Genomic DNA, 24,045 nt, shown 5'->3' on the forward strand with positions numbered 1-24,045 from the left:
AGAAGGAAATCTTTTGATTTAACAGAATGTTTATTTTACAGTGTGTCAGGTTGCATCTGAAGTGGCATTTAGGTGTATTCTTTGACTCTTCAGAGGTGGCATCAATTAGAATTGCATTAATAATGCTATAAAATGAATGGTTTTAAATGTACATTAATGAATCATATTTGCAGTCATGCAGATATTTGGGAAGAAACAGCACTCTTACACGTGATATTGATGAACTAGATACCATAGAAATGACACAAAAACTCATACGGGGCAATTTTGCCCCATATATTGAATTTTAGGGACATTCGAGCTGAATTCTGGTTGTTTCTGACACAATATTATCTGTTCTTTATCTGTTTCAAAAATTGCTGTCTGAGCGACACGTGTTGGCGTTTCGTTCCTGAACAAACCAGCGTTTTTGAATGATTTAAAGCATCTGTTATAGAGTCACTTGCTTAGTTTCTGAATGAATCAGCTGTTTTGGATGAATTGGTTGAATGAATGATTCAACGACTCACTTATTAAGACAGTGGTTTAAATATGACACGACACGCCTAAACCTGCTCAAAAACACACTCAGAAAAATATGATCTAATTATCATTATCAACAGAATCTGAAAATAACTAGATGGCATTTCTGGCCTGTATGGCACACCTGTAGTGCTGTTCTGAGTGGTTTGATGGCGTCTGACAGCATCGTCTCGTTGATGTTCCCGCAGGAGCGAGTGGGGAATTTCTTGGCAGATTTCTACATGGTGAACGGCCTGGTTCTGGAGTCCAGGAAGAGACGCGAGCATCTGAGCGAGGAGGACATCTTGAGGAACAAGGCCATCATGGAGAGCTTCAGCAAAGGAGGGAGTATCATCGAGCAGAGCTTTGAGGTGAGTGCACTCACGTAGGGCTGTGCAATTAATCCAAATACAGTTTCCATTTCGGCCTCCAACGATTATGAAAATACGATAATCGAGATAAAACAATTATTCCACCTCCTTTCTATCGGTGCGCTTTCGCTCCTCCATAGAAGCTCAATTTCACGTGCAAATCAGTAAAATCATGTTACGTGATTTTTCAGATTGGGACGTGCTTGATTTATTAAAGTTGATTAGATTTATTAATGTTTTTAAAAGCGCAAAAGAGAACATGCGCTGTTTCTCAGGAGGATTTCTGGGAATGTGCTCAGAGACGGAGCAGAACACGGACAGAAAAGTCATCATTTAGATCGTCTAAAGGGTCAAATACATGCAAAAATGTGTCAAAATGCATACATTATTAACGTAAACCCTCATTGGTTATGTGTTACGATCTGAATCTGTGCGGCTCTTAAAGTGACAGCAGTCTAATATTCCTGCTGCGACTGTGAGCTTAATATTAATCAAACAACAAAAGATGAAATCACTCACTGCTCCTGACTGAAGGACTTATTTAGCTTTTGTTTTATTTTACATTTGATTATTCATTTCTGTAGTAGGCTGTTAACTGAATACTTTAGACTTGCAATAGCCTTAAAAACCCTTTAAGCACATTTTGTTTCATTTGTATCTTTTTATTCTATTGGATTTGTCCTTTGCTTTTTTTTTATTACTGAGTTTATATATATATATATATATACCCTAATATAATATATATTTGATATACATCACTATCTTTAAATGAATCTCTCATATAAAGTTTTGGTCATATGGCCCACTCATAATCGTGTTAAATAATCGCGATTACAATATTGACCAATATTGAAATATAAACACTGTATGAATAAAATATACATTCTTATTAAAGTTATAAAGTGTTCCTGTTGAGAGCAGTGAGTGATTTTCTCTGTCTTTTATTGTCTGATTAACATTAATGACACACAGCAGTAGGTTTATTAGGCTGCTGTCACTTTAAGACCAAATGCACAGATCTAATATACTGACACGCATCCGATTTCTTCATTTAAGACAATACTTTATGTAAATAGTCATCAAGACAGACATTTTGACATATGCACAAAACGCCTCTGGGGAACAGCTTCTTTTGCAGTTAATGTGCTTTTAATAGCTTTTTTTAAATACTGCATGCCCCACAGTAGACTGCATATTACGACAGTCACATTACACGATTGGACTGATTTGGATGTTCAGTTTAGGAGAGGCGAAAGAGCACCGCTTTAAAGGAACAACGGCATGTGGCACAAATCCAAACTGAAACTCAGATTTGATTCATCACACTACTACTGCTAGCTCACGTATATACGCCACCAAGCATGAAATACACACGATGCTATCATGTGAGCAGCCACAGTCATCTAATAGGCAGTCATTGCTGTAGTTTTAATCACGATATAAAATCCTCAGATCGCCCACCCTTATCCTTAATCCATAATAACTAGTGCTGTCAAACGATTAATCGCATACAAAATAAAAGTTTTTGTTTTTATACTGTATGTGTGTATCTTTATATATACACAGTACACACACATATATAAACAAAAACATTTATTTTGGAGGCAATTAATCGTTGCCCAGCACTATTAGTCACGCTGAATCAATTAGTGCTGTCAAACGATTATTCACGTCCAAAATAAAAGTTTTTGTTTACATAATGAGTGTATTGTGTATATTTATTATGTATATATAGTTAAGAAAAAGATGTTATCTTTATATATTAAATATATTTATATATAATATAAAATATAAATGTATATACATGTAAATATTTTCAAAATATATACTGAATGTGTGTTTATTTACATAATAAATAAACACAGTACACACATACTGTATTATGTAAACAAAAACTTATGGATGCGATTAATCGTTTGACAGCACTAATAATAACTCTTCCTCCAGTGAAAGTGTTCTGGTCTGAATCAGGAGAGAAATCTGCAGATCAAGCAGCGTTTACAAGACAAAACAGCTCTAAACAGATATGTGGCTGGATTTTGATGAGAGAGACAACAGCAGATGCACGTTTTCACTGGAGGAAGAGATATTATGGATTATGGACTCGGATTTTAGTTAAAAAGGTGTTGATGATGGATTTGTTTCAGCTTTTGTCTTCTCAAGATGTTAACTGATGGACTGATGAAGCATAAAAGCACAATAAACCTCCGTTTAACTCACAGACGATGATGGCGTTTAGTTTAACACTGAGCTGAGGTTGATTGTGCTGGTGACCATTCTCTATTACAGTGTAAACCACATTCAAGTTTTTGACCTGAGAACAAGAGATGTTGCTCATTGATGAGTTTTCTGTATTTTAACCTTTGTTTCTCTGTGCTCTCACAGCCGGTGAGGCGTCAGTCGCTGACCGCTCCGTCTCCAAACACTATCTCCTGGGAGGAGTACATCACCGCTGAGACGGGAAAGTACGTCAGACCTCCATCATAAGCCCTATTCGGACGGTAATGGTTTCTCAGGGGGACGCAAGGGGTAGTCGGTGGTTTTATTGCCGTCTGAATCCAGAATATCAGTGTTTATCTCTCATCACCCCCATGAAAATCCCCGGCCGAATAACCTACTGTTTTTTGACAAACACCAAAATCATGTGGTAATTTAATTGCCGTCCGAATCCACATCTCTGAAGAAATCAATTCAAAATTCAACGTTTAATACCTTTTTGACCACTGCCAAACACCGTACGGTAACTGTTGCGCTTTGCTGTAATTTGCATGCATATTTATTCTGAAATGTTGGAAAGAATTTAAAAGAACAATACTTCATTACTCCACAACGGCGAGTGGGAGCAGAAAGAGAAGAAAAGCACACAAACATTCGAAATGGTCTTTATTATGGCAGCAGCAGGTATGCAATACAATTTTAAAATGTGTATTATATACAGTTATATATACCCTGATAGCACACGTACATCACAGAGATGTCTATTTGACATATGCATTTGCAATGGAAGACATATTTTTTTTTTAGAGTGTTCGCTCATCTGCAATAACGTCTATAGGACATTTCCTATTAGATGTCAAATAGACGTCTATTAGATGTCTTTAAGAGTGTATGTAAAACTGACATTTGTACACAGCAGATGCTTTCCAGATAAAGTGATCTTTAACAGACATCTTGCAGACATACATGTGCTATCTGGGTATATGTCTATATCGCGTATAATTATATACAACTATATAATAGTTATAGTGTGTGTATATATATTATAGTGGGTCATGGAAGCGTCGCAGCAGGTTTCCATTCAGAAAAGGAAGAATGAAACGAGACATAAAAGAGAAAACTGTCCAGCGGGATACTGCTGGTGCAAACGTGACGTGACGTGAGCTCCTTTTCCCTCGGCCTGTGATGAGGACACATCCCTCCCCGATGCACTCAACCACTTTTATTCACGGTTTGAAATGCAGAATGACACACCTGCACAAAAACTGCCCACACCTCCCAACGACCGGGCGCTCTGTCTGTCTCCAGCCGACGTAAGGAAGACCCTATCTAGGATTAACCCACGCAAGGCTGCGGGTCCTGACAACATACCTGGCCGTGTTCTGAGAGACTGTGCTGCACAGCTGACAGATGTCCTAACAGATATCTTCAACACCTCGCTGAGCCAGGCAGTCGTCCCCACATGTCTCAAAACCACAACAATCATACCGGTACCAAAGAAATCACCTGTGTCCTGTCTCAATGACTACCGTCCCATAGCACTGACTCCAATCATGATGAAGTGCTTTGAGAGGCTAGTCATGCATAACATCAAAACCAGCCTCCCCAACACACTCGACCCGCTCCAGTTTGCATACCGTCCAAACCGCTCTACGGACGATGCAATTTCCTCCACCCTCCACCTGGCTCTTACCCACCTAGAAAATAAAGACTCCTATGTTAGAATGCTGTTCATTGACTTCAGCTCGGCATTCAACACAATAATCCCACAACAGCTCATAAATAAGCTAAACCTGCTGGGCCTTAACAATTCCCTTTGTAATTGGATCCTGGACTTTCTAACCGGAAGACCTCAGTCAGTCCGTGTCGGCAACAACACCTCGAGCACTACCACACTGAGCACAGGTGCCCCACAAGGCTGTGTGCTCAGCCCGCTGCTCTTCACACTGCTGACCCACGACTGCACTGCCAAGTTCAGCTCCAACCACATCATCAAGTTTGCTGATGACACAACAGTGGTAGGTCTCATCAGCAACAACGATGAAACGCACTACAGAGAGGAAGTGGCACAGCTGGCTGAATGGTGTGGCACAAACAATCTGTCCCTCAATGTGGAGAAGACAAAGGAGGTTGTGATGGACTTCAGAAGAAACTCCGTTGACCACCCCCCACTGACCATCGACAGCTCGACTGTGGAGAGAGTCAGCAGCACTAAATTCCTGGGGGTGCACATCACAGAGGATCTCACCTGGACCACCAACACCAACTTGAAATGCAGACGTCAAATAGACATCTCCGTGATGTACGTGTGCTATCAGGGATATAGTCTATTGTCCTATTTCTAAACAGGAGATTTAGATAAATAATAAATAGGATTATATATTATAAAATATGCTTGGAATAATAAGAATACATTTTACATAATGAATTTGTAAATAAAATGAATTTTATTTACAGCAGACAATCATGTGACTGGCCACGTGAGCAGCGCTCATTACAGAACTCGCTGTGAATAAATCACTCTCCGAATCCAGGAGTTTTATCACTGATGTAAATGTATTTTTACAGACGTCCATATGAGAAACAATTACCGTCCGAATAGGGCTATACGTCAAGCACACGGTGAGAGGAGCTGAAGGAGGCTCATGTCCTGTGTTTGGTCTCCTCTAGGGCTCCTCATCTGGGCCGAGAGCTCGTGTGCAAAGAGAGCAAGAAGAACTTCAAAGCAACTGTAGCCATGAGTCAGGACTTTCCTCTGGGCATCGAGTCGTAAGTGTCCCGCGTTCAGCAGACTCCTGTCCATGTCCATGTGCTGTTTGTTACTGATCACGACTTGTTTTACAGGCTGTTAAATGTTTTGGAGATCATCGCACCCTTCAAGCACTTTAATAAACTCAGAGAATTTGTTCAGATGAAGCTTCCGCCTGGATTTCCTGTCAAACTAGGTAAACAGATACATGTAGCACAAACGGCTAAAAACACATCTCTTTATTTGACCCTCTAACTCTAGCACTCTCTATTCTAATTCTGTTTTATCTATTTGTTTTCTTTCTTTATAAAAAAAAACAAAAAAAAAACACTTGGCCCTCTATCACTTGCACTCTCTATTCGTTTTCTAACTGCTTGTTTTTCTTTAAAGGGGTCATCGGATGCCCATTTTCCACAAGTTGATATGATTCTTTAGGGTCTTAATGAAAAGTCTATAACATACTTTGGTTACATTTCTTATTGGTAGTGTAAAACAACACCCTTTTTACCCTGTCAAAGCAAACCGTTTCGGTGCATGTCCCTTTAAATGCTAATGAGCTCTGCTGACTCCACACTCAAGGCGGGTCTGTGATTAAACACTAGTGTCAATCAACAGTCGTGGGAGGGGCCTGGGTCTGTGTGACATCACACAGCCAAAAATCTGAGAACAGCCTGATCTGAGAAAGGGGTTATCATTTATCGGCATTTTAAAAAAGCACTGGGTGTGTGCATATATGTGTACATATACATATACATACACACACACACACACATATATATATATATGTGTGTGTGTGTGTGTAAACCAATAAACTGTAAATTACACTGTAAACAATACATTGTAAGGTAATAAAGTGAAAAAAATGAGTGCTGTCAAATGATTAATCGCGATTAATTGCATCCAAAATAAGTGTTTGTGTACATAATATATGTGTACTGTGTATATTTATTATTTATATATAAATACACACACATGGATGTACATATTTTGAAAATATTTACATATATTTATAAATTATATGAATATACATATATGCATGTAAATGCATTTTATTTATAAATGTAAAATTTTTCTTGAATATGTACATGCATGTGTGTGCATTTATATATAAATAAATATACACAGTACACATTATGTACACAAACACTTTTATTTTGAATGCGATTAATTGCGATTAATCATTTGACAGCACAAACAAATACTCTTTAACTAATAAACTGTAAAAATACACTGTAAACTATACACAGTAAAACAATACACTGTTGTACTAATGTAATTTAAAAAAACAAAGCTTAATGTAAATTTCCAATATCTGCCACTTGATTATTGTGATGCAAAAATAACTAGAATGGCAGTTTGTATTGTTTTATTATAGCTGATGTTGCCTGAAGTGCTTGTTTTGTTCTTCAGGATTTTGTAAAATAATATGAAGATGATTTAATGCAGTGATGATATATTTGGCCAAAAAGACGAATGTGGATTCATTTGGAGGCTGGATGAATACGAATATTGTTGTTGTCCCATAATTACAATAATTCCACAGTAACGTGAACGCAGCATCATCTGCTGTATGTTCTGATGATGATGATGTGCTTCTCTTCCAGACATCCCTGTTTTCCCCACCATCACTGCCACCGTGACCTTTCAGGAGTTCCGTTACGACAAGTTCGACGACTCCATTTTTACGATTCCCAACGACTACAAAGAGGATCCCAGCCGCTTCCCAGACCTCTGAGCCGCTCCCCGTCCCGCTTTACCCCGCCTTCATCTCCTCCCATCTCCCTCCGGTCACTTCTGAGTCCAGACCACTGCAGATGGACATGTGTAGGGAATACTTGACGTCATACGAACACAAAGGGATCGTGCTGAAGTGAGAGTGAATCCGAAGCTGCACTACATGATGAAGCTCCGGACTGAGACTCCGGACTCCGTGTTCAGAGCTCAGGACGGTGCGGTACGTTAGAAACACGGAGCGTCGCTTCACATCACCTCTGTAACTGGCAGGAAATACGGCATTATAAATTATTACACAAGCCGAGTTTTCATATAGATCTTTGTACAACTGTTACAAACTTCGCTTAAAGGAAACGTGTATATTTAGGAAAGAAGCGGAAGGGGTCTGTATACAATGTCTGTCATTTCTACAAACTTTGTGTAAATACCACTTCCTTCTCCAGTTCATTTGCTTGTTGCATTATGGGAAATGGGCTTGTTCACTCTGCCCTTCACTGTATGTTTGTTCGGATCATTTGCTTTCTCACATCTTAGTGGAGGATCGGACCGAATGTGAATGTAGCAGGAACGGACGAGACTTTCACTTTACGTTCACCTTGATAGATGGATGTAAATACATTCAAATTTAAATATGTTTTCCAATGTAGTATAATATAACTGACGAGTATGTTTATTGAGATATTAGTGTAAAATGTTTCGGAGACGTTCGAGATACGGCGGGTGTTTTATATCAGTGTTGGCTGTGTGCCGAGGGAAAAGCAGCTCACGTCACGTTTGCACAGCAGTATCCCGCTGGACAGTTTGCTCTTTTATGTCTCCTTTCTTTCTTTCTTCCTTTCTGAATGGAAACCTGCTGCGACGCTTCCATGACCCACTACAGGTTAGTGTGGAAACTCATGTGTTTTGCTGTTTTCCTTTTTTATTTTTATGTCTTTTTTCTTGTGTTTCATGTCATTGTTTTTAGATGCTTTATGCCTTCAGTAATTCTTCAGATTTTCTCCCAAATGCATTGAACTCTCGGATGTACAGCAGGAACCTTGTATGAACCTGCTGCACTTTTACACAACAAATTGTAATTAATAAAATGTCCACGTATCAGTCTTCTGTGAGGATTTGTTTTGGTCAAACTGTCTTTATTAGCAAGATACTGCTGCCTTGGACTCATGAGGGTGCTTAAAGCTTCTATTTTATAGTACTCAACATTTGAAGTGGATGGAAAAGGTTCATTAAAGTTGTCCTAAGACTAGAAGGGTATTGTTTTGGTTTTAGGACGACTTTGATGAAAGGTTTTGATCCACTCAGATGCTGACTGTAGGCCTTCTACAATAACGTGCTTCAACTATTGTGATTTCGCGGCTTTCTGGAATACTTGATTCTGATTGGTCAGTCGCGGTGTTCAGCGGGAAAATATGTTCAAATATTCACGTCGTCAATAGCAACCCTGTAAGTCAAACGGCTGCAACGCCTCACACAAGCGTCGCCTCAGAGGACGAGTATTAATATGATTTTTGTTGCAGTATTTTGCGGATTGTTTTGTTTATTGTAATGGACTACTTTTGTCTCACCGGCAGCTCGAAGGTAATATACAGGTAAAAATCGTTCTTTAGTGAGTATGTATAAATAAATTCAAATCCATTGAATAGCTGTTAGGTTGGAGTTATGTAGTTCTGAATTCAGGCCGTTCACTGAATACTATAACCATAGCCATAAAGATATCGTTTTGAATTTAAGATTTGTTAGAATACTTGCATTCAATTACAGCAAAAATGTCATTAAATGAAAATATATTTATTGCTCGACAAATTGAAAACAAGATCTGCTCACCATTATATGCGGTATAATTTTCCGTTCAACAAAACTGGATGGATTTTATTATTGGAATGAATAAAACTATTAAAATCTCAGAAAATATTTGTTTCACAAGCCTCTAACAGCTCCAGGAATGTGGTTTTGAAGGAACAAATGGACAGGAATTTCATATGAAGTTTTATTCTGAATTGGTAACATTGCAAACAGAAGTCATGTTCTTCTCAAACTACAGTCTGATGATGGTGTTCAGTACAGAAACACATTGCAGGAGATACAGCTGGACTGCTGAATGACCTGCCAGAGAAGTAATCCAGTTTACGTGACGTTCCACAAACGTTCTGCAAGTTTAAAAAGACAAACTAACTCAGGCTAACTATAAAAAACAAATGCAATTTCATTAAAAAAGAAAAAAGAAAAAAAAAACACTGCTTGACAATGTTATCCAAGCACTTTTAACTAGGGGTAATTCGTTTAAATAGAAACCGCAAACAGACATAGCAAATGGGTGTATTTTTCAACTGTCTACACTAAATATACAGTATAACATCATTCCACATCAGTCATGAGAGAAGAAACGGCTCTAAAACCCAGGGAACATCTTAAGATGAGCATGTACCAGTAAATACAGCAGATTCTGAGGATAAAAAACAAGAAGGAATGAAGGAGTTGTGAGAGGAAAGTTACAGCTTTCCTCCATCTAAACTCTATTTATCAATACACTCAAACACTGATCCGTGGGCTGTTTCAGTCGCTCATGTCCATGTCTTCGTCTCGCTGGTCTTCACTGTGTCCGTCCGACTCGCCGTGACCTGCGTCGTCTGCGCTGTCCACTTGTGGCTCTTTAGCCTGCGGCGACGAGGCGGTGTCTGAGTTCCTCTCGCGCTCTTCCTCGTGTTCGCTGTCGTAGCCCTGCTCCTCCTCATCGTAGTCTCTGGTCACCTGCGGAACAGAAACAGAATTCAGAAGCCAGACTAGAATGCAGATATGCCAACCTTGGCATCTGATGAGTGCCATCAGTAGGGCTGTGAGCGTGGTAATGAACCAACTACCATCTGAGACACGGTGTTGTTTATATCTGTCTCTGCAGCACAGAAGCAGTCATGAGTAGCACAGGTATATCTGCAGCAATAGACAACAATACACTGTATGGATCAAAATTATACATTTCTCTTTTATGACAAAAATCATTAGAATATTAAGATCATGTTCCATGAAGATATTTTGTAAATATATCAAAACTTAATTTTTGATTAGTAATATGCATTGCTAAGAACTTCATTTGAACAACTTTAAAGGAGATTTTCTCAATATTTAGATTTTTTTGCTCCCTCAGATTCCAGATTTTCAAATAGTTGTATCTCAGCCAAATATTGTCCGATCATAACAAACCATACATAAATGGAAAGATTATTTATTCAGCTTTCAGATGATGCATTAATCTCAATTTTGAAAAATTGACCCTTATGACTGGTTTTGTGCTCCTGCTGGCAAAATGAGTCAGAATGACCAAATTTTCAAAAAAAGTAATTTTCTCAAAATTATGTATGATTTGTAGAAATTGGACAAAAAACAAAAAAAGGACTGCACTACAGTGGTTTGAAGGCGATAGAGTCAGCAGAGTTGATTTAGAGGAAAGTCAACTTAAAGTGCCCCTATTATGGATTTTTGAACATGATCTTTCATGCAGTGAGTAACAGCTCTAAGTGAATGAAAACATCCTGCAAAGTGTTAAATCTGAAAGTGCTCTGTGTATAATATTATTGTCTCTCAAAAGAAAGAGTCTGCTCTGAATCATTGAAACGAGTCGTTTTTAAAACCAATCCCAAGCGGTTTCATGTTGACTTGAAGCATGAAACATTAGCATATTGGTGGCATTGTTGGTCTTTTCGCATTGGTCTGAATGAAAATGCAAATTCATTTTTTGCCACTAGGTGACACTTTAAAATAGCGGTTTCCCCGGTAACGCTGTACACCAAGCAGCACTGCTTTAAATGAAATCGACCAATAGACCAATCACTGCAGATTAAAGTCACACAAAGGAGGGGTTTGGAAAAATGAATCATTGAGCAAATGGTTTGGGAGTTGTTGAGCAAATAAGGTAAAAATGCGCATATAAGAAAATGGAAGTGTTTTTTGACCTTGCATGCATGTCAACCTGTTGTTGGGGACTCCCAAAACCTTTCATTGCCCATAACCTCAGATCAGAAAGTTATTTCTAACACTCGACTGATGTTGTGGAGTAAAAACATGTTATAATGTTCACTTGTGTTGGACAACAGGTTTATAAACGCTTCCCATTACAAGTCATTATTACAAGGAAAGATATTTGGCATGCATTGCTTTTTCAAATGCATGTTAGGTATATAAGCAAACAACACAAATGACTCCATGTTCAAACTAGTTTAATCAGCGCTGACAAACAGCAGAAACTGTGTGCAATGATACAGTGAGAAGGCTTTCAATCTAACTTACAAGTCTCCATTTACCATGGATTTACTGTAGTAACACTAACTGCACCATGGTATTGTGGCAGAAATGTGGGATATTTATATTGAATTTTATTACAGGAGTAAATGGAATTGTAGTATTTTTAGTAATTTAAGCTATAGCATGTGTGAATTTATTCTAAATGTTTTAGTTTTTCATACAAATACCTAAAAACCATAGTTATATTTTACCATGGTATTGACATGCGCTTATGTGATGTTTTAACTGTTTATCATGATTTAAAATGTATGCTACTATCAAAGACCAATGATTAATAGAAATCAAAATAAAAAATAATTAAATTTCACCATATAAAATTGAGGTTGCTACAATTTTTACAGATGTTACTGATTTTGGTAATGAACAAAAATTTGACATCTGCATCCTAACTCATGCTACTATCAAATGTGCATTTCTAAGAGACAAAACAAGTAATATTATCATCAACAGGCAACACAAACCTGTTTCTTGATTTGAAACAATCACTCAGAACATGCAGAAACAAATTTATTTTTCTATGAGGATACTTCTCTTAAGGAAAATTAATGGTCTAGTTTCATTTGAGCAAAAATCTGCCTTTAAACTTGAAAGAAATAAAGATTTGGCATTTATCATGATAATTATTGATATCGCCTGATTTTTTTGGGCCATATATCCCAGCCCTATGCAAAACCAAGGGAAAAAACTAAACGCTGTGATTGGTCAAACTCATCTTTTGTGGTCTGTGTAGTTTAGAGTGACGAATCGCACCAGCGTACTTTGAGGTCAAGATGCATATCCGCTACACCAAATGCACACAGGTAGGCAGGTCTGTAGAATGTAAAGCGCAGTTGTTGACTGGTTAGTGAACGCAAGACAGTCGTACCTTCACATCTCCCTTCTCGCTGTCGGACTTCCTGTCTCTGTCTCTCTCGCGGTCTCTGTCCTTGTCTTTGTCTTTGTTCTTCTTGCTGGAGGAACGTTCCCTTTTGTCCCGATTTCTGTCCCAATCATCCTTCCTGTCTCGGTCACGGTCTCTCTCGCGGTCTTTATCCTTCTTTTTCTCTTTCTTGTGTCTGAGAGAGTGAGTTTTCAGGTTAAAGCAGGTCTGAGGAAGGAGGTGTGATCGTGTACGAGTGTGTGTGTGTGTGTGTTACCTGCGAGGAGACGGGGAGCGGGACAGTTTCCTCTTGGGAGATCGGGACTTCTTCGGTGATCGAGACGCACTGCGACTTCTCCTGTGCCGTTTGCTGGAGGAAGACACATTCGCTGGGTCAACATCTAAACCACGGTAATGTACAGTAACTCCACATTTTTACTTTAAAAGTGCATTTGTGAAAAAACTAAGGTTAGAATGACAAACTTTTGAGGCAAAAACCAGTCATAATGAAATTATGGGCAACTGTTTCGCATTTTCAGGTGAATAAATCAAAAGTAGGGCTGTAAAATTAACTAATTTGCAATATGTACTAGTATCTGAATATTAAACCACAAAAAGACTGCTAATGAAATGGAGTCTGAAACTAAAAAAAAGGTCAAAAACCTTGAAACTGTCAAATATATTTAAGTATATTACTATTGTACAATAGCATATACTTAAATAATAAAATGAAAACATTATTTTAAGGAATCACGATTTATTCAATTTTTTATTTTAAAATTGCCCAAAAAATAAATAAATCATAAATACAAAAAATAAAGACAACATGTATAATAAAATGTTTTGCTGTCGAGGACTTGAACCATACTTCATTAAACCATATACACATGGGTAAATCTTGTGTGACCACAGCTACATCTTCTATAAACAGTCTGGTCAATAAATGTTCTGATGATTACAATTTTATTTAACCATTAAAACAGAGTTTTAAACGAAAACTGATTGACTGGGGCTCGACACTCACCGGCTGGTACTGCGGGAGCGTCTGGCGCTGCTGTAGCTCTTGGGTGGAGTTTTTGAACGTTTCCTGATCTTGTCTTCCTTCCTCCGATCTCTACATCAGAAACAAACACAAAGATCCAATGAACCACTGCCGCTGGTTTGAACATCGGGGGGGTTGAAGTGGACCCCGGGTCATGCTCCCTCTTAAGGTTTATTTATTTGTTTATTTTTGTAAAATGGTCTTTTGTGCTATTCACCTCACATGCAAAGTTGGTTGACTGCGTAACTGCAATAAAGTAAAAGGCTAGATAACAATTACTTGTTTACATAGGATATATTTTATATTATTTAGACACTTAGGCTATAGTTTGACAATGTTCTAATCCAACACGCCATGGGAAGTCAATCTAACTTAATGTTCTCTTTTATTGATAGTTTATTTCCTACTTAACAGTTCATCAGGCTGTTAATGATGTAATCTGTGCCATCACTGGAATATCTGAAGGTTTCTCCATCACTCATCATTAGAACCCATTGGCTCTTGATTCTGACTTGTGCTTGCTCTTATGAAAAAGCACCATAGTTCTTAACTGTAGCATCTGTTATAATAAGGCTAGCCTATTAATCATTGCCAGGCCAATAATGACTTTATTAATCTATATTGCATTTGTTATGAGAAACAACAGCCTTTAGAAACAATAGCAGTAAAACGTGATAAATTATAGTAAAGGTGGTCATGAGTAGGCTAGTTTAAAAATATTTTAGTATTATGTTAGTGCACGATTTTTTTCTTCTCTTTTCATCAGTCTTTTTAGTTTGTGCCTTTTTTTTTTTAGATAATGTTCGACTTTCTCCATAGCATTTTAAAGTGGCAGTTTCTCAATAGAATTCAAATAGCATATTTATATAATGGCTCGTGCAAATCTTCTCACACTTCGAGCGCGCTGGTGCAGAGTATAGGGTGATTCGCGCGCCGCTCGTGCACAATTAACAGAACTGCTTCAGTCATGTTGTGCTGATAAGCGCTCCGTTCGGTTCGTACGTGAGGTTAGCGCTTATAAAAGTGCCGAAGGCGCAATTCAAACAATTAATAAATAGCCTGATTCTAAATTTCCATTAACCGTGGTATAAATATTGGGGGGGGGTTGAACTTGCTAGTTTTGGTCACCCCACCCCCCACAAACTACGCCCCTGGCTCCACAACTAACCCAGAGCATCTCTCACACGCTTGAGACTCACCTGGACCTGGAGCGTCTGCTGCGGTCCCTGGAATGAGTCCTCCTCCTCCTGGGGCTCTTGGACCTCCTCCGGCTCCTGGAGCGAGATCTCCGTCTGGAATGACTCTTGGAACGCCTGCACTCACAGCAAACTCAAATCAGACCATGACTGTACTAGGGCTGGCATATAAAAATTTGAATTCAAAATGTCGTATTTAAAATTTTACATCCACATTCGAATGCAAAAACATTGCACTTGAATTTTAAGTGTGCATCAGGCAGCTGTATCTTGTTCAAGGCAAAACTGAAACCAAGCCGTTCACACAGAATGCATATTTAATCTCCTGTTCTATAGACGGTTTCAACTGCAACAACAAACAAACGTTACTGCTTATGCGCGCTTTTGGTGGCCCAAACTTAACTTCCGGTAGACTTCTGCAAAGAATCAATAACAGCAGCAGCAAAGTCCCTCTAGAGTAGATTATTTCTGAAACTAAATATGTTTGCTGTGTATATCAGATGGGCTTACAGAAAATGCAAACTCATTCTCTGCCAGCAGGAGGTGCTTTTGGAGCGGCAGAGATAGAGGTTTGTACACAAAGCAGCGCTCCACTCACAAACACTGCTTTATCAGACAAACATGCAATAAAATAAAAAAATCAGGAAGGGTGCCAACACTTTAATATATATAAAATCAATTAACTGGAGATGCTTTTGATTATTAACATTTAAATGGAATCCAGAAAATAATGGAAAACAGAATTTGGTAAAGATAAAACTGTAAAACTCAATTAATTAAACAGGCTTTTTGATTAATACAATTTAATTTAACCATTAAAACAGAGTATAGAAAAATGAAAAAAACATTAATTTGGAAATAAAACTGATTTCATAGGGCCCAATAATATAATTTATAATAATAATAAAAATAGAAGTGAACAATAGCTTTTAAAATGGCTTGAAATACATATATAATAGCAATGATGCAATAATTAGTTCAAATAAAGCATCAAAAAGCAAGAACTCCTATGGTTTTATTGAACAAAACTGTTAATACACAATGTATTATTAGAGCTAATGTAGATTACGCATCACAACAAAGGCCTGCAGGTGGCGCTGATGGCCGGATGATTGTTTTTACTCATTACTGCGCGATCTAATCCTTGTTTAATATTGACCAAGCGCCCTTTAATTCAAACGTACACTTAATCTTTCATATTTGTCCATTTGTTTAGGACAGACATGCTACAGCCGCTGTAATTAAATTAATATGTGGACATCAAACCGTGTAACTCAGAATGAGGGTTTGAGCTTTTATTTTGAAATCGCGATGTATTCTCCTGTTTGTGTAGATTTATAAATGATTTACCTCAAATCTGATGTGTTCCCAGATGAAGGTTATAATAAACACAAACTCAGAACAGCATGCAGAGATGAGTTTGAGACGCTCCTCATGTAAATAATAAGTTTCTGTGGAGCTGCTGTGAGACGCACGAGCTTAACCTACACGCATGCAAATAATTAAAGACCATATACTGTGTTAGAACTGCATTGCATATAATTATTTAATTACATCATAGCGTTTGTGAATTCACAATTATGCTTAATTATGATTTTTAAATGGGTTTAATATATCATGCAGCCTTGGAAAATAGTCTAAAAAATTCTCATCCATGAAATGCGCCACTTCTGGTATTTTGCCGGTTAGTCGACGAGAGCAAAATTAAGTCAACGATTTTTAAAAATTGACTAGTCGACTAAAATCGATGAATCGCGACAGCCCTACAGGCAAGATGAAGTGAAAATGAACATTCTGAAGACAGTCTGTTTCGTTCAGAGATGCAGTGATAGAAGAACACCCGCGCCGCATTTTGATTTTGAAGCGTGCAGTGCTCATGTTTATTCAACGAACTCAAAGCCTTTGGAAAATCTATATGTGGCGGTCAGTTTTGATATCATGGTGGGCCGCCACAAATAAATCAATGTATGGGAAACATTGCATCCCACAGCACAACAACATGAGCCCAAACTAAAGTCTACTCATCTCCTTAGCTTTAACTGCGTTTGCAGTCGGCCCCACTAGCAGACCGATAAACAAACACAGGCCAGACGTTACCTTGGGGCACTCGCGTCTCACACAAGAGAGCCGCATGTTTGAGAAAGCCATGTAAAATAATTTAAAAAAAGAATTGAGACTATGGCGTTTTTTCCCCATCCCACTGCATCTCATGTTTAAGTGAAAAGGTTTTCGGTCCTTTGTATTAAACTATACATGTATGATGCTGTTTTGTTTCTAATTGTTTAAGCAGCCTGATTATATCTGGTTTGTAAAGACAATCATGTTATTTTATTGCTTTAATAAATAGTCATTAGTAATATTTTGCTCGATGCACCGTCTTGTGGCCTCAGGAGAGAAGACAAAAGCTTTTTTCATCTTAAATTAAATTATGCCTTTTAAATTTGAATATTTATCGCACAAAACTCAAATTTAGTTTCTCAGTCATGTTGACAGTTGAGAAGTCTCCACAAACCTGTGTCTGGAGCGGGACCCGGACCTCCTGCGTCTGGACCTGGATCTGGAGCGCTTGCGTTTATCATCCTTCTTACCTGAAGGAGCAAACTCTTTAGCACACCGTCCTTTCATTCAGACAAGCGGATATCTTAGATCTAGCACATCAGTCACTCACTTCCGGGCTCGATGGCTGCGGAGATCAGAGATTGTGCCTCTCTCACTCTCTTCATGGCTTCTTCGATCTCTTTATTCGAGCCGTCCGCCTTCAGTCCAGGGTTTAGACTCAGCCCAGCGAGATGATTCAGCCTGTAATGACAGCAGATTACTGACGAGAACTTGAACCTCAGTTAGAGGAGTGCAATGAGGAAAACGAGATCGGAATCACAGAACGGTCATAAAAATTACATTTTAGACTAATAAAGCGCAAGTAGTAAAATCAAGGGGATGAATATTATGAATGAATATTAAACTGCAAAAGACTGCTATTGTAATATGAAATCTGCATGTCTGTGTGATCGAGCGGTGCAGTTTGACCAGATTTTCAGAAGTTTGGTTTAGCTGGAAGAAACCGTGTAAAATAAATTATTGTATAGTAGAATACTCCTAAACAACAACGCGAATTTTTAAAGGAATATCACCATTTTATTCCATGCTTTATGAGTAAACTTCTGTTTGCCCAAAAATAAAATTGTTACATTTTCATTTGATTACATTTTAAAGGTTATTTTAATTGTTTTATTTCTTCATTTGATTATCATCGTTATTGATTTACATTAAAACTAATTAAATTAAGAGACTATTTCTGGACAAATAAAACATTTCACAGGCCTCTATTATTGAAAAACTGTAAAAGTTATTAAAGTTTTAATTCAATTGATTAGACATGCTTTCTGGTGGTTAATTTAAACCATCAAAATATAATAAATGAAAACAGAAAATTTGGAAAATAACTCAATTTAGAGAAAACAACAACCTTGCTTGATTTCCCAGAGCCCTATTTTTTAAGTTAATAAATTGTTAAATACTACAAGTTACTTAATTTCAATTAATTAGGAACTGTTTTTTTTTTTTTTTTTTTTTTTTCACAGGGCCCTACAATGTTATTATTTCACGATTTCAATTAATTATATATCCTTTTTAATTAACACAAATTTATTTAACCAGTAAAATAGAATCCAGAAGTTAAAAGGAAGGGGAAAAAAGAATCAGGGAAACAAAACTGATTTCAAAAGGCCCTAAAATGTATATATTTGTTTCATGATTTCAATTAATTACACATGCTTTTCAATTATTAAATTGTATTTGATCAATAAAAAGGAATCCAGAAGAGTCAAAAAGAGAGAGGGGGGGGGGGGGGGGGGGGGGGTTGTGAAAAGTAAAATTGATTTCACAGGACCCCTGATGAGATGATGTTAGATGAAACTGATGGACTTACTTGGGGTCAATGGATGCCATAAGCTTCATAAGCTGCTCAGCTGACAAAGACTAAGAAGAACAACACATTAATGATTAGTAAAGAGTTCAGCAGATCAGCAGTTCAAAACAGGGCATCGATGGAGGAGGCGAAAGGCGTCAAACCTGAGTGTTTATGTTGGGCACCGCCATGGCCAGAGCTGTCATGGGGTCCAAGTTCGGCCCTCCAAGACCTCCAAGAGGAACGCCACCGATCTGAGGACAGACAAAACATCAGCATCATTACAGGAGCTATGTCTCCATCCACCTCTTGGGTTACTCGGACACTCACAGATGGGACGGGGTTGGGCGTCGGGAGGAGCCCGCCTCCTGGCAGCAATCCTGCGACGGCATTGGCTGGAGCGAGCAGCGACAGAGCCTTGGATTCGTCAGGAATCACTCCTGCAGGACGGAAACGGCACAATCAAACCGCGCCACGCTTCTCGCGCCACACACAGACAGACCCACAAAGTCAAACTTTCTTTTTACATTTGCACTGACATCAGTACTCGCTTTGTCAGAGGAAGCTAACACATGTGGTCCCTTAACAAAAGCATCAAGTGCACAATACTACAAGAAAAGGAAATGACACTAGACACACTGCCAAGATGTTATCACCTGAACTTGATTTTTTAAGTCATGAACCAAATGTAAGCAAGCACAGCCGGATCTCCACTGGGATGTGCTCTCAAGTTTCATAAGTTGTATAATGAACAAGCGATTCAGGTCGGCTGCTTCGCTATAAAGCACACAGAGACATCAAGATAGACAAAACAGAGTTTATGATTCGGTGTCAGCATCACATGACAGTTCATCAATCCACTGATGGCATGACTTACCATTACTAATGCAAATAACATTGCTTTACGGGGCTTTTGCTGGCATTTGAGCGCTAAAGCCGTTACCTGGTCTAAAACAGGATCCTATGCCATAAACGTCCAGCAAAAGCCCATTTTAAACTCTAGAGTCTAGACTGTGTCTCAAATGCTGAAGAGGAAAATAACTAGAGTTAATGACAATGAGCGTTTGGTGAGGGCATGGAATCCATTGGGTGAGAGCCTCTGAAATTAATATTTCACTCCAAACGACAATCATCACTGACACACACACACACACACACACACACACACACACACACACACACACACACACACACACACACACACGAGAGAGAGAGAGAGAGAATATAAGAGAGAGAGAGAGAGAGAAAAACAGGACAAGCTGCAGAAGACAAAACTGTTGGGTGGCATTTTCTGCTGGGCCTGGTTTACAGGACTTGCAGAACCAGGGAAAAGAACTGGAAAACACAACAACAAAAAACAGAAAGGACCGTTAAAAAGCTTCTCAGGCCTTTTTCAGTCATGTGGAGAGGAACAAAAGTACATTCTAGACCTGATTCTTACTCATAAAAGCAGAAATATTAAAGGGAGCTTGGAGAAATACCATAGGACCCTATGAAATCCATTTTATTTTCACAAATTCTGCTTTGATTTAATGTTTATGGATTCCGTTTGAATTTTTCTAGATTCCATGTTTTGATTAAATAAAATTGTATAAATCAAAAAGCATTTTTAATTAATTAAAATCATGAAACATACACTTTAACATCAATTTATTAAACTTAACATAAATGACATGTTTTGAGCCCAATGAAAGCTACAAATGTTTTATTGTTACCATATTCTGTGTTTTAGCATGTCTAATTATTTGAATGCATAAAAACAACTTATATGAACATTTACACAGACTTAGGTTTTTTTTTATTGTGTGTAAATAATGAAAATTAAACAATTTTTTGGCAAACATAGGGGATTTACTTTGAAATAATTATTGTGATTATGACTTAAACAGTTAAGTGTTAATAATGTAATAGTGCTAGTAGTATTAAGGGCATTCTACTGAACAATAGCTATATTTCTGCCACAGTGTCTTCAAGTTAAACCGAACTGTTATTTTGACAGGTTGGCGTTAATACCTTTATATTTCAGTGTATGTATGATATGAGGCTAGTTTTACTCAAATGAAAGCTAAAATGCTCATGAGCAGTTCTGGAGCTGTTGTTCATGTATTTATGAGCTCGTTTAGAGAGACGACAGACGCGGAAATCACCGCAAGCGTCGCGCATTTCAATATATGCCATTCATTCACACAGGATTCATATTTAAATAGTCTTTTTGCAGCTTAATATCCGAGTCTATATCGCAGTGTTATGACCTACTTCCAATGAATTGATCCAAACTCCGAGCGGCGTGGTGGAGATCATAGGGCCCTAATATGAGGATCGCGCAGGAAAGGCCTCTGATTGCGCGTGCTCAACACTCATGCATAATGCGCTACAGCTCATCTTACCGTACTTTACTAGCATGCAAAGTAGAAACATTCTTTCAGCTAAACATTAGAGCTGCTTTGCAGTGAATAGAGCGATCGCTGTTTGTCTGTGCGCTCAGATGAGACACGAGAGAGGGGTATAGTTTACAGCAGGGAAACACGTGGCCGGCCGCGTTTATTTGTCTACAGGGCAGCAGAGGGTCACTCTCAGACATCTGCCGGCTCTGCAATTGCCTTGTTCACTATAAAAATCACACACACAAATGACAAAGAGAAAAGTTTAACAAAAAAAATGGAACTAAACTGGAAAGGCAATGAGTTAAACATGAGCTCCTGCCACTGGCACATACACCTGGATTCAGTGGCTACACACTGCGAAGGGATCGATCGCGTGATGAAGGTGAAGATTGCAAGAGAGCGGCACAAACCTTCGGCGAAGGGGACGACGATCAGGGCTCGGTCCACAAACACCGTGTTGGTCAGATGCTGGGAAACTCCGACGGACTCCGGCTCGTGGAACTTTACAAAACATACACGTGAAGTCACAGGCAAGGGAGAATCACTGAAAGAAAATATAGATGCTTTTGCGAGATGTACACACAACGTTCAACAACAGCTCCTACAGTCAGGCTTCGAGCATAAACACAAGAGCCGGCTCGGGGTCAGATCTGCGGCCTCGGAGCAGATCCAGCGGCCTACCTTCGCTGCAGATATGATGAGCCGGGTGTTTTTCGATGGGTGAACAACAACAGAAGCACAGAACAGAAGTTAGCTCGTGGAGAAGCCTACAGTCTGCGTGTTGCTGGAGCAGAGCGATCAGACATGCATGTGTTCCTGAGCCTAGCACAGGGTTTCTGCAGATCCACCAGTGCTCCTCACAACAACATTACAACTAATAATCGCATTCAATAAAAGCGTGTTTACTGGATGTTTGAAATAGATGCATAGGTGTGTATTTATATATACATAAACACTAATGCGCTGAATGGGTTTACAGCTTTAGATGTGTTCTGGCCGTTCGTAAACACACAGTTTTAATAACAGCTTTAAAGTATATCTCCAGCTACTGGCCTGCTTTACACGAATCTGTGCAAATTAAACACGGATCAAGTTCCCTTTTTAGTGCACTATTGTTGTGTAAACGTACCGTAAAACTTATTCCCTTTAAGACCAAGTAAAGAGAATTAGTGAGTAAACTGAACAATACATTAACAATGCTTCGAAGTTTGAAAATACAACTCAAAACCGATTTCAAGCCCGTTTTTAAATCTCTGCTCAAACACTAGAATGCAGAATTAACCTGATGCTTTCCTCGCTATTACTATAGTACTGAGAAGTGAGGAATAAAGCGTCTCAAACCCGCAGAAACCCTGATCAGAAGCACGTGACTCATTACGTGCGTCGCTTTGATGACGCAGAGACGCAACAGTGACGCAAGCCTCTTTATACAATACAGCGAAACTGCCCCAAACATCAGCTATTAGTGTTTTAATCATCAGAATTGACCCCGACGAGCTCACATGGAGCTTAGCTAATGATAAATGATGCACTTTATAACACATAACCACACCGCCGAGCAGATGAAGCGAGTGTGACCGCGGTGTGTGTATATAGTGCACAGTAATCGCGCTGAATACACGTGTGTGGTGCTGTTAGATGCTGCTGTTCTCGGAGACGCGTGTTCTGGAGCATGTATACTCACTCTGGAGGGAAGAGTCGGAGCTCGTCGATGCCGCCGATGAAGCCGAACAGAGTTCGCATCTGCTCCGCGGTGCTGCTCGGAGAAACGTTCGTCACCTGGATCACATTGGTGCTGGACGTCATTGTGGCTCCGTTTTATGGCGAACGTCGACCGAAAGGCATTTAATTCCGACCGATCGATCGGGTTTCTCTCGATTTCTCCTCAGAGAAGGCCTGCTGTCTCACGCTAATGGCGCTCGTGCTGCGTGCAGCGCGCGCTCAGAACAACATGGCGGCGCACGGGGCCGATTTCAAAATAAAAGCTCTACACGAACGCTCGCTCGCCAGAGCGACAGATTTCAAAATACAAGTCCTCATACTCTAGTAGACGTGTTCTAGAAACCTGCTGTTTCAAAGTAAAAGTCTGCAAACGTCGAGATGAATTATCTATGCGCTTAAATGTCATGAAATGTATGTTTAATTACAAAAAAATAAAATCGTAATGATCTTAAACAAACCTAATTTTCTTTATTTAACCTATATCTTATAATTATAATGGGAAATGTGTTTTCTCAAGATGCAGCTGTACGATTATTCACATTTAATTCTGTTCATATTCATAACATATTCTATTGTAAACTGTTGTAAAATAATAATTTATACACCTGTTTCTTTACATGATTTTATCACCAGACAATTAATAGAGAAATATAAGCCACAATATGCAACAAAGTAACCTCTAGCATACTGAATATCAGTGTTATTTTAGTAATATTTGAATTAATTTATATAAAATATGTATTTTATATACGTTTAATATACTTTTTCTTTTGATTTTAGTTAAAGTTTTAGTAATTTTGTGGTTTTGTCTTTTGCATTTTTTTTATTATTTATATATAAAGTTTTAGTTTAAATTATATTAGTATATAAAGATAAAATAAATGAAAATGACAAACGTTGCCTTGGCCACTAGCTGAAATAAAATGAGTTTAAAAATAAGTTGAAAATTTTTAAAAATCAAACATATTTCATTTCAGTTAAATTTATTTTATTTTAAGTTACGATTTTTAAAAAGATTTCGGTTTTTAGTTTACTATATTATTATTATTATTATTGTTGTTATATAT

At 38.4% G+C, this 24,045-nt stretch overlaps 2 protein-coding genes across 2 annotated transcripts in view; one reads left to right on the plus strand and one right to left on the minus strand.

Moving 5' to 3' along the window:
• LOC306857061 (ankyrin repeat domain-containing protein 13C) overlaps positions 1 to 9,552 on the plus strand; it is a 28,862-nt gene extending 19,310 nt beyond the window's left edge. Inside the window, exons 9-13 of the mRNA XM_079396725.1 lie at positions 711 to 872; positions 3,258 to 3,337; positions 5,760 to 5,858; positions 5,934 to 6,034; positions 7,443 to 9,552. Coding sequence (XP_079252851.1) covers positions 711 to 872; positions 3,258 to 3,337; positions 5,760 to 5,858; positions 5,934 to 6,034; positions 7,443 to 7,573 — 573 coding nt within the window. The 3' untranslated portion in view covers positions 7,574 to 9,552. The remainder of the gene's footprint in view (positions 1 to 710; positions 873 to 3,257; positions 3,338 to 5,759; positions 5,859 to 5,933; positions 6,035 to 7,442) is intronic.
• On the minus strand, positions 9,541 to 23,202 carry LOC306857062 (uncharacterized protein). The gene is made up of 12 exons (XM_079396726.1): positions 22,941 to 23,202; positions 21,667 to 21,800; positions 19,203 to 19,312; positions 19,037 to 19,126; positions 18,894 to 18,943; positions 17,634 to 17,764; positions 17,478 to 17,553; positions 14,969 to 15,082; positions 13,752 to 13,841; positions 13,005 to 13,097; positions 12,734 to 12,923; positions 9,541 to 10,320 (listed from the first exon to the last, which is right to left on the minus strand). The coding sequence occupies exons 1-12, from the start codon at positions 23,060 to 23,062 to the stop codon at positions 10,126 to 10,128; spliced, it is 1,395 nt and encodes a 464-aa protein (XP_079252852.1). The 5' UTR covers positions 23,063 to 23,202; the 3' UTR covers positions 9,541 to 10,125.
• Positions 23,203 to 24,045: the final 843 nt, after the last annotated feature.

This window comes from Barbus barbus (assembly GCF_936440315.1).
Source record: "Barbus barbus genome assembly, chromosome: 37".
Taxonomy (NCBI): domain Eukaryota; kingdom Metazoa; phylum Chordata; class Actinopteri; order Cypriniformes; family Cyprinidae; genus Barbus; species Barbus barbus.